At 38.7% G+C, this 12,093-nt stretch overlaps 1 protein-coding gene across 2 annotated transcripts in view; it reads right to left on the reverse strand.

Moving 5' to 3' along the window:
• The window catches only part of FBN1 (fibrillin 1), a gene marked incomplete at its 5' end in the record, with an annotated part of 146,244 nt that overhangs the window by 49,495 nt on the left and 84,656 nt on the right, over positions 1-12,093 (reverse strand). For both annotated transcript variants that reach the window (XM_084267944.1, XM_084267945.1), the window contains 11 exons: positions 1,051-1,173; positions 2,004-2,129; positions 2,265-2,390; positions 2,897-3,025; positions 3,116-3,241; positions 4,367-4,591; positions 4,989-5,114; positions 7,701-7,751; positions 8,746-8,883; positions 9,721-9,840; positions 10,277-10,402. In XM_084267944.1, coding sequence (XP_084124070.1) covers positions 1,051-1,173; positions 2,004-2,129; positions 2,265-2,390; positions 2,897-3,025; positions 3,116-3,241; positions 4,367-4,591; positions 4,989-5,114; positions 7,701-7,751; positions 8,746-8,883; positions 9,721-9,840; positions 10,277-10,402 — 1,416 coding nt within the window. The remainder of the gene's footprint in view (positions 1-1,050; positions 1,174-2,003; positions 2,130-2,264; positions 2,391-2,896; positions 3,026-3,115; positions 3,242-4,366; positions 4,592-4,988; positions 5,115-7,700; positions 7,752-8,745; positions 8,884-9,720; positions 9,841-10,276; positions 10,403-12,093) is intronic.

The following is a 12,093-nucleotide window of genomic DNA, read 5'->3' on the forward strand; positions in this document are numbered from 1 at the left end:
TTTAACTATGCTTTAAGGCTCTTTTATCCTTTGGAATGGTAGCAAGCAGCCTCAGGGTAATTGAGACCCTGGTCAGAGGTCTATAAATATTTAGAAATCTAAATATGAGCTCTCTCTATTAATTCAGTATAGAAAACTCCATTTGTTCAACTATAAAGGCATTTCTATTCCAAGGGATTAACCCCGTTATATTTCTCAGGCTCTTCAAGGAGCTCTTGGATGGAATTGGCAAACAGCTGGCAAATATTCACGTGCCTCAGCAGGCCACTGGTTGTGCAGAAGTAAGAGAGAACAGGGTAGAATTATCTTTCCAGTAACCAATGTGGAAATCACCATTATCATTCAGTTACTGGGATTATGACTCCCACACTCCCAAAGGAGAACACCCGGCCATTACAGAGCTCTGAAAAATTTCTCACAAATGCTGTTTAGAGTGCAAGAGAGCTGTTTCCTAAGAAAGGCTCATACTATTCAGACTTGGGTTTGCCTGAAAGCCATTCAGTTTTGAAGTAATGCAACATACTTGTATTTGACTAAACAAAGAATTAAAAATAGGAATTTTCTTGCTTGCTTAAGAGCAGATACCACACAACCACAGCACAGGGCAAACAGCTCCTTTTCTAGCGTTTCTCTATTCTCTCTCCAATATAACAATCAGTACACATGCAGAGCATTCTGGCATATGTTTATGATGATTCTTTCCATTAACTTCAAAGTATTTTAGATTTGGATCAACCATAACACCTCAAGGGAGAAAATTTATCTCCTATAAAAAAACTACAGCTTTTTGTTACCAAAGGCAGGACCAACTTGCATACTTTCTGAAATGATGAAGAATCAATTTCTTTCAAAGAAATTCAGTCTGCAGTTGTCCAATCCTGATACTTTGGAGATGTTTACTTTAATAAAAGAACTTCACTTTCCATACATTGGTTTGGGGGTTTTTAACACTATATTTGTTAGAATAATTTTAATCTTAAAAGCAGGCTCATTTTTAAACTACTGATATAAACCCCCCCCAGTGGAAAAGTTCCCAAAAATCTCCCTTACCGGTGCATGTCCTGTGGTCTGGCATGAGCGCGAAGCCGTGTTTACAGCTACATTCATAGCTGCCCTCCGAGTTTGTACAGAAGTTTTCACAGCCGCCGTTCATTATACTGCACTCATCAATATCTGAAAAGGAGAAAATTACAGTGAAAATCCACAAGACCTTTTATTTTAAATCACATTTCAAGGACACACTTTGAGTCAGCTTTTCCAGAACAGTATCAACCCCGAATCTACACTTGATATTTGCACAGTTCTTGAACATTCAAGTGTTTGCAAATATAGGTATTGGGACGGGTGTCAGGCAAACCAGGGAGGGAAAGAGGTGTTATTAGCTGACTGCATATACTAAAATACCACTGTTGGGTCGCCACAGTATCATGAAGGCAACAAAGAGAAAACAATTCTTTATTAGGCAGAATTAAAGCCAGTGGCACAATAAAATGTATACATTTTTTACAAAAGAGTGCACAGCATGTGATTTAAGCTAAATGTCCTTTACAAAATGTGGCTCTAAGAAAACAGTTACTGGAAAGGACCTGTATTTGAGACAATTGCAAATCACCTGAACCACATGATGGTAGTCCACGGTCTGTTGGGAATGCTATGCCAATTTTTAATAAAATATAAAACTCAGTATTTAACAACATATTACCTCTTAATGATCAAATTCTGACGTTTTAGGCCATTTTAAATGGTATGCTATTTTAGGCATCATGATTGATTTACTAAAGGAAATAAGCTACTACACAGTTAACTGCAGCACTGCCATAATTTAAGTCATGCCTCACAAGTAATGGATGTGCACATTTTGGGTATTCTGCACACTATTTTCACAGACTGCACTGGATTTTTGAATCACAGTTTAAAATGTCTTTATACAACTAAAAATGAAACAATTATTTGTGGTTTATCATCCCTATTTGCTAGAGATCCTCTGTAGACTTTGTACTTACCAATACAATATAGTTTGTCAGGTGTGGACTGATACCCAGGGTCACAAGCACACTGGTATTTTCCAATCAGGTTGACACAATGTCCGTTTCGGCACAGGCTGGTGCTTAGGTCACATTCATTGATGTCTGTTGCAAGAGAAGAGGAGGAATACATTTTAGGTCTGAAGGAAAATGTTACTAAAGGAAACATTGTAAATGATGGGCAGCACAAGAGCAGTTTAGAAAGCTATGCTCTAAATTGATTGTGTCTGCATGTCTCACCTATACATGCAGAGATATTTGGTGATATCTGATGGCCTGGAGGGCAATCACACCGAAAACTTCCCTCTGTGTTGATGCAGGTGCCGCCTCTGCAGAGAAGGGGGTTACGCTGACACTCGTCGATGTCTGTGGGGACAAAGGAAGGCACATCACGCAGGAGCCAGCACTGCCAAAGTGGCAGCCCATCCCTCCCCATAGCCTGCTACCCATCACAGTATCATCTGCCTAGATTGGGTCTGGAGCCCTTCCTACTGGAGTCATCCCTTACACTACCATGAAGCTAGCAAAAAACCCCAGCAAACAAAACCCCCAAAATATTAAAAAGGCTTCTTCTGTATTTTAATCTACTTTAACTTCAACGTTCAGGATGGTGTCACACTAAGCAAAATGGGGACTGTGGGGATAAATTTAACATCCTAAAATCCTGAACCTTGCTTGTTTATGTTTCTGTGTCCTGCAGAAGCAGTTAATTCACATTTGGGGTGGGAATCAAGTTAAACTGAGTTTCAATAAGACTCAAAATGAGAGGGACATAAACCCAGGTGCAATCAAACCTTCAAAAAAACCAAACCATGCATAGCATACTAGTACACAGCATACTATTGCACACCTATGGCCTATAAAACACATACCCATGCAGTTTTTCATCATCATAAATCCACTTTCATAGCCTTCAAAACATTCACATTCAAAGTCTCCAGGAGTATTGACACAGATGCCTTGGCCACAAAGATCAGGAGAGATGCGGCATTCATCAATATCTGTAAGATAAAACACATTCACAAGAGTTTCAAAGGAGTTCAGTTTTGCCTTTTCAAATCAGTTACAAGAGATAAATCCATGCAGTTTACCTGTGCAGTTCCTCTCTTCAGAATCAAGGGCAAATCCACTGTCACATCTACACTTAAAACTGCCAATGGTATTTCTGCATCTTCCATGGGTGCAAAGACTGGGGACCATTTTACATTCATTGATATCTACAAAATGAAACAGTAAGGACATACGATGTCATCACTTCATTCATACAAAACCAGAGCAAAACGAAACAGTGCTGACTTCAGAGCTCATCCTTTCTCATGATAATGACCCCTCATTTTGGGAAACTTGTAGACCACACTACATAAACTGATACAGACAGAGGACCAAACCCTACAAGGGCAAAGGAGGCTTCCAAACAAATCATTCTGACTTCTGGATTCTGAGAAAAAATATGTGACTTCAATGAGTCACAGAAAACATAGCAAGCATAAATAAAAGCACATGTCACTTTTCTTTATGGATGATTAATGGCTTAGTAACTGTTTATAAAACTAAGGCTGAAACTAACAACAGCAACTGTCATTCATATATATTTTCCCCTCTATTCAGACTCAGAATATTTAGGGTTTGGGTAACTGCATTTCTTTATAAACATATTCACATCCATTTGTGCTTCAGACATTGTCCAGCTTAACCCCACTGGCAAACCCTAGAAAGATGGTTTTCAGCACATGATGCTTGGGTCTCACTGTGTGATTCCCATTTAATCTTGGAAGTTTACCAACAACAGTCATGACAAGACTTGGTTTACAGTAAATTAAATTCTGCTGATTTGAGCTATCATCCTGGAAACATTTTTCTCTGCTTCTCCACAATAAATTCCCAAAACTATTCACCCTCCCTTGATTGCTCCATAGTAGAACTGAAGTTATTGCACCCTCCACAGATGAGGGTTGCTCTTTCAATACATCCAAAGCTGACTGTTCAGTTCCAGTTCTTATACTACACAGCATCAGGTTTTCAAAGCTATTCCATCAACCAGAGGTGCTATGAGATGCAACACAGGAGGCAAAGTCAGACATGATTTAATCTCTCTACTAAAGACACAAGTTTTGTCTTTGGAGGCTGGAGTACGATATGGCCTGTGACATGGACCAATTTACCTGGTGTTTTATTCCAGTCTTCATTTCCACGAAATCTAGTTGGATTTCAAATGTGCTGTAAGGTGAGTGAAATGCCCAGCTATCGCTGAAATCTCCAAACCCACGGGAATTGTCAGAGGGAAGAGTAAAAGGAAAATCCAGCAGGATTTGCTGGCAATGAATCACAAATGGATCACATACCTTTAGAGAAAGGTTTCCCAGTTATCTCTATCTTTGTAGAGAACCCAGATCCTCTTGGACAAAGAGCTTCAAATTCAGGTGATCCCTTCAGAGGGCACTCTTCACACTCAAAGCCCCACGCTGCCCCCACTGAACAGCAACAAGCATCCATTCGGTGTCGGCCAGGTATCTGTGAAGTGCATTGCTCATCTTCATGCTTCAGGTAGCAACTCTCCAAGCGAATGTCTGTTGGGCAATTGAACAATATGTTGAAAGAGAAAGAGAAAATTTAGTTCACTGCAGAGGAATCCTTTTCCAGAATCCCTTCACAGGACAGTTTGCTTCACGCTTGTGTACCAAGCACACCGTGTAATTTCTGACAGCAAATTATCAACACCAAATGCAGAAATTAGTTAATGTTATTTACCAGTTAGCAGGTGGCGATAGGCTTTAGCTACTGCCACTGGAATCTGTTCATATTCTAGTTGAACTAAGTTCATGTCCTTGACTGATTCCATTTGAAAATTTCTTATGTGGAGAAAAATAATTTTCCTTACTTGTAAGAAAAACATGCAGTGCAAACATTGCTCACCACACAGATTTGCTCTTCCCTAGTAGACCTGTAAATGGAATTAATACCTACCAAGACACATTCGTCCAGAAGCATCTAAAGACATTCCATTGGGGCACTGGCAAACAAACGATCCCAAGGTATTGACACACTGCCCATTTGTACAGACTCCAGGAAACACCTCACATTCATTTACATCTATTTCCAAAAAAATATGAATAAAAGTAATCACTAGCATGCTAAACAGGAACCTATCGGAAAAAATATGAACATTCTAATGTTTGTTTTTAGGATAAAATACAAAACCACAGCAGTTTATATGGCCTGACAGAATTCCAAATATTTAACATTTCCTATGCAAGTCAGCCAGAACCAATTAATTACAGAAAACTGACGATGATTAGAAATATTACATGTTGCTATTTGCCATTCCTATATATACTAAAATCAAACTCAAAAGTAACAAAAAAGGCAGAGTCACTTAAAAATTATATCAATGTTCATACTCACTGAGGGCCAGAGTTTTGAAGCAAATGGCAAAAAAAGACAAAGGTAAGTGCATCATGAGACTATGCATTATTCCAACAAGATGAAATTCTGACTTTTTTTTTTTTTTTTTTTTCTGTGTTTTTAAAGTTTGTCTTCTATCAGGGCACACCTCTGCATGTCTGGAAACTACGCCATTTGAAATCTGGGCCTATGAGCTTGTCAGCAACTAGTGACTTTATACAGACAAAAATAAACTCCTTATAACTGCACACAATTTAAGTGCTCAGTTTAACTTTCATTATGTTAAACTTAATGACATTTAACTCCATTAAATGGAGATTATGTTTCTACATTTAGGACAAATTTAGCACTTTTAGTCACTTTTACGTGACAAATATAGCACTGTATTAGCTTGGCCAAAGCTTAAACTAATGTTTAGTAGCCTAAGTGTGGGGTTCTCTCACACCTTTCCACTTTTCCATTGTGAAAAGCACATGCTTCACAACTGCCCTTAGGAAAAAGCTTCCCACATTAAATATGGCCCAAGACGAAGTGTGATGATTTTTAAGACAGGAGAGGATAAGGATAAGAAAAAGAAATGAGAAAAGCATTACTCTGATAACCTGTAACTGAACACTCATATACAGAATGATCGAGAAGTGGTTAGGGTGGACTCGCTAGACCTCCAGAGAAAACTCTGGGTGTGAACAGACTCAGCAGCTCTCAAACCACATGGAGCAGGGTGGAGGACACATCAGTGCCCTCTGCCCTTAAACAGAAGGTCTGTATTGTCTGCATGGCAGGAAGTAAAGCCAGTGGATGATTAGAAACCACTGAAATACAGTTGACGGCCTGTAAGCAATATTCCAGCTGACAACTCCAGGGCTCACCCGTAAACTACAGGAACACTGCCAATTTAGTTTGCTTATTTCCTTGCACAAGGTCCATTACTCATTTTACATAGGCTGTGTATGGGAGAACTGAGTATCACCTTTTGGGAACTAAACTTACTGCCTTGTCCCATCTCTCACTTGCCAGTAAATTTCCTAGAGATCTTCCCCTGTCTTGAAAAATGCTTACATTGGTTGAAACCCAAATACAGCTTCAATATGTTAAAAGCAGGGGAAACTACTCTGAAAAATCTGGGGCTATCCAGGTCCTATTGAAATAAGAAAGATTAAAGAATGCAATAGATGTAATCCGAAGTGCTGGTAAAGGAAATGCTGAAAACAGTTATGTCTACATTTTGGAAGGATAAACTTTCCATCCCAGTAGTGTTGAAAATGTTCTAAGACTTTCCCTGTGAAGAGAGATAGGTGGGGCCACTTCTTTCTTTTTTCTTTCACTTACACACTCCAGAAAGTGTTGCTGAGGTCAGATAAGTTATGTACAGTGGGTCTGCAGCACAGACGTGCCAAGGTATTCAGTCATCACTTGGAAAGCAAAGAATATGTGTGAGGGTGTTCCTCTTCTTTTTATTTTATTTTTTGTTAAGGGAAAAACAATGTTTCTTTATGGAAGCTACATATGGGAGTAATTTTTAAAAAATATTTTAACTGCAGTGTCATGTCAGATGTTGTCAGTCAGGATGACCCACAGCAGTTTGAGACTCTCTGAGCTTCTGCATATTACGGAAATATGCAGTATATTGCCAGGAGTTCAAATCAATTTAAATGAAGATGAAATAGGGTGGGATCTTCAATTCTCACAGAATAGTATAGAGTCATCTCATACCAAGCAAAAACCTACACATTTTAAAAAATACCTTTAACCTTTTCCTTAATCAAATTTTAACTGTGTCCTGATGCTTTTTTTGTTTTGTTTAGTTTTGCTTTGCTTTGTGTTGGGGGTTTGTCTTTTTAAATAAGACAATGAAACTATGCTTTGGAACATATCTGATTTCATACAATGTTGCATAGAAGAAAGCCAAGGTTAAGAAAATATTCTTTTTCTAAAGCATACTAATGGCTTGTAATACTGCTGTATCAATAATGCCATGTTTTATAACATATAAGATGCATACTTTGCCCAAATAGGTTACTCAGCTAACAGAAATTGAAGGGAGAGAACCATCTCCATAGAGTGGCAGACACTATATTTGCAAGTGCATGCTTTGAGATAAACTGTATGTAGGAATGTTAAACAAACTGAAACCAAATTCACCTCTGACATAGCTTTAATGAAGTCAATGGAACTACACGAGGTAAGAATTTGGCATACTGTTCCTCTATGCTAAATTAACCACTGGCATTTTTTCATTCAAGCTCTGATTTATGTTAAAGCAACAATAAATACCTTCACACAATGTTCCTCTTATTCTCGAATATCCCTTTTGACATATTGGGTCTGTAAAACAAACAGAAGTGGACTTTTAGAATGCTACAGTCCAAAACTCACCATTAACTTATTGTGCAAAACTGATCATGTGAAACATTATCTAGAGTTTATTGCTATGAGAAGTCTGAGTGCTTAGACAGTACCTCAGTATTTTCTGACATAATAAAGAGGTAAGATTGAGCAGCTACATAAACTACACAGTGTCAGCCATTATCCTCTTCTGCTTCCCATGTGTCCCAGCTAGCTAACCCAAAAGTGGTTATAGGATTCCTGCTTCATTCAAATCAATTAATTCATTTAACTTGATCACAGCACATTACAACCCTATTTACCACGGATGGATGAGAATGAATTCTCCTAAGATATACAGGATGAATTTGACTAAAGATTTGAGCAAACTAGCAGGTTTCAGCATATAGAAACAACAACCCACACACATTTCTGCATTCATCAGCGCAACCCTGCATTCCCAAGTCCTCCCACAGTTCCATAACTATTAAGTGAATATGCAAAGACCATAATCCATTTCTTGATAAACTGTACAGTTCTTTAGGTCATCAGTTAATCTACAGAGTATAATAACAAGGGCTACTCCCTCTCCTTCCCCCATTACCACACAAAAGATCTATTTGTTGCAAACATTTTCTTGGGAGCTCTGGGGAACATGTATCTTTTGCTACGTCATTAGAAACTCTAGATCACTAATTATGAAAAACCATGCTAAAGTAATGCTGCAAGTTACAGACTGTAGGTGTGGTCCCTTCCCTTCATAATTTTAACTTGTAAAACGTTTACGATAGAATTCAAACTTAGAACCTTCTATAGGTACATGCTACCTCTCAAATATTAAGACTTCTCTTTTTCAGACTGAATAAGGAATAAATGCTTGATAAAAGATACAAAGTTATTTGTCTAGCTTGTGCCCAAACTTGTGAGACAGTAACTTGGACCAACTTCATAACAGGATAAATCCTAGGCTCCCGAGGAAAATGGACATCATTACCTCGTTCACATGGGGTACACGGACTTCCCCAAGCAGCACCTAGTGAGGAACAGCACTGGGACTTCAGAGTTGCTCCATTGATATTTATTTCACATCTTCCATCCACTATATTCTGCCAACAGGTACCCTTAACGGTTTCTTTTTGGAAAACAAAACACAATGTATTGTCATGCAGACTGTTGAGCATTATACATTACTGTATTTGCAAACACACTTGAATTCAACCATGAAAAGAATCATCCTTTCATTATAATTTATCATAGCAGACCTGAATTTATTTTAAAAGCTCTCAATCTATCCTTCTCTATGCTGGATTATAACCTGAAATCAAACTAGCATAGAGCCCTTGCAAATCCTAGTTTATGTGTATTTACCTTAACAGGAAATATCTCAACACTGTTCAAGGTCTGAGTCAACGCATTTGTTATTGTTCAGGCTAAAGGCACATGCAGATGAACAGGTAGACACAAACCCTTTCTAGACTGGGGGTTGGAGCTCTATGACCCTCGGGGTCCCTTCCAACCCACGCCATTCTATGATTCTAGAATCTTCCATTAATCTATTAGATCTCCCAGTGTGGGTATTTAATCTTCCTGTATAGGTAGTGCCAGAAGATAGCTAAAATGAGACAGACCTAGAGTTCCACAGTTTTCCTCACTCACTAGCCCAACAGATATAAATTATGCCCATCCCTCTTGCAGGAGGGATGCTCACTAAGAAGGTGAGCATAGACCTGAAGAAAGAGTTTTAGTATTTCTGTATTCCATCTCTCTTTCCAATTTCACATGGAAGCACACCACAGTCTCAAGAGCTAGACATACTTTACCCACTGTAACGGTGAAAACAACCACTTAACATCTTTTCTGTAACATTTTCCACTAAATTTATCTACACAAGTTATTTTAAAATATTTTCTAAACTTGGTATACAATGGATATTTTCAACCAGCAAACATAAAATCTTCAGAATAAATACCTATGCAGATGGTTCTGGTTGTATCCAAAGTACTTTCAGGAGAACATTCACAAGCAAAAGAGCCTGGTGTGTTTTTGCACACCCCGTTAACGCAGGGGTTAGATTCACACTCATCAATATCTAGAAGAGAAACACACTGCAGTCAGTGCCTGGAAGTGTTAACAAAAATACATATGGCCTTTTTCAGCTTTGGGAAAAATGGAAGAATCATTCTTCATGGCCACTTTTTTCTATCACGAAACTTGTCACAATAGACTAATGATGTATGTGTCCTAAAGACACACTAACACATTAGAACATTAAAACATTCAACATGAAAGCAGCATCTCATTTTACAGAGATATCCAGCTATTGCCCTGCTTTGCGGTGATGGACTGCGTTGTTTAAATGATCTGATACACCACCTGTCTGTGGCTTAAAAAGGGTTCAAACAAGGAGTCCTCTATCTCTGTTGTCCTCACAAGGTAACAGATCAGTTTGGTTCTTCTCACCCCTGGCACAATCTGAGAGCAATCCAAATGAATAAAACTAGGACAAAAGGAGTGGTACCATTTACCTTCACATGTCTTTAGGTCAGGAGTGTATACGAATCCTTTTGGACAGGTGCAGGTGAAACTTCCAGGGGTATTTCTGCATTGCCCATTGTCACAAAGCAGCATGTTCAGTGCACATTCATCAATGTCTATAATGAAAAACAAGAACATTTGAGGACAGAAATAATTTCTGGAATAGAAGCAAGGACAGAGTTTCCCTCCCAACAGACACATTTCTTTAGACTTTATGTATGTGGAGAAAAGGAGGATACAAAGGGGAGAGAGTGAGAGAGTACTCACTTAACATAACTTGCACGGTATTTCAAAGACCCTAAAAATATTTCTATCTTCTCTTAGTAGAGAACAGGCTTGGAATTATTTGAAATGGGTATCCTCATTCCAAATACTAACACTAAAGTTCCTACACAATACAGCTTCCTTCCTCATGAAAACTACCATTAAAATAATGGAAATGATACTAGTCATGTGAATTCCAACACACAAATGTCATCTAGAGAAAAAACATTTTAATTTTTATTTCTAAATATGGAAAACAAACAACCAAATAACCCAACCTTCCATCTACATTTTCCTTGACTTTGAGCTTTATTCTTTAGCAGGCTGCTATGCTTTTATAAAAGCTAATATTTCCATTCTATACAGATTCATACTATGTCACAGCCTCACCATGGTTCAAAATAAAGCCTGGAATCCTGCCGACAGTGTGGGATATGTCTATGTAGCCTCTGATTCCCTGCACAGCAGCCCCCCCAGTCATGACAGACACAAGGAGAGGATTGGTTTGGAAATGTTTGCTGGTCATCCTAGTCTTTAAATCATCATTTTTTCCAAGCTGGCTCTGACTCGTCTTAGATGCTATGTTTTACAAGGCCAATGTAAGCCTACACTTGCTTCAGAGGTGAAAAATTTAAATAGAAATGCTAGTGCTAAATTTCAAGACCCCTCAGGAAATCTTTGGAAGAGCTGTGGTCATTAGAGAGAAAATGCAAGAAAGTGGCAATGGGCCATGAATGGCAGGTGAAGACCAGGATAGACCCAAAGAGCAGACAGGAACAATTGGCTATGTCAGAGAAGCATCAGAAAGTGTTGAGAGAAGTTGGGAAGACTCAGAGGGTCAGCACAGCAGCTGGGAACAGCAAAAGTGCTAGAAAAAGCAGGGAGATTTGCAGAATACAACAGACCGTGTGGGAAGCTTCACAGGAGTTCAGAAAAATTGAGAGAGGGCCAGGTGGAACATTATGGAAGAATGGGAAACAGCTGTGATGGAGCATGGATGTGGGCTGCAACAGGGTGGGCTGGGGAGCAGCTGGAAAACTCACAGATGGATAGGGAGAAGAGAAGGGATGCCATAAGCTATGGGCAGACACTGAAATGGGACATGGATAATTAAAGCCAAAGAAGCAAATGGGAAAACAGGATGAATTACAGCGTGACTTATCAAAGATAGATCAACTCTTTTTTTTTTTTTTTTAATAAGATAGTGGATAGTTTAGACTGGGATAACATAGATGACTTAAGCTATTTAGGTTTAAGTAGAGAATACAGAACCCAAATAAAATTATGTAAGCTGGAGATAACAAGAAGGAATTTAAGAACTTTAAGGTGGTTCCAGAGCTGGCTGAAGGACAGCTTACAGTAGAGTATATTAAAAAGGGGAGTAATCATGATGGAGTATATTAGCAATGCCTTTCAGGGATCAGTCTTGAGACTGGTCCTAAAAAATATTCATTGCAATGTAGAAATGAAAAATGAGTGGGATCAAAAACTGTGGAGAACAATAAGCTGGAAGTTATTACCAAGGCAGAGAATCATGCAAGAC

This window comes from Gallinula chloropus (genome assembly GCF_964237585.1).
Source record: "Gallinula chloropus genome assembly, chromosome: 9".
In the NCBI taxonomy this organism is placed as follows: Eukaryota; Metazoa; Chordata; class Aves; order Gruiformes; family Rallidae; genus Gallinula; species Gallinula chloropus.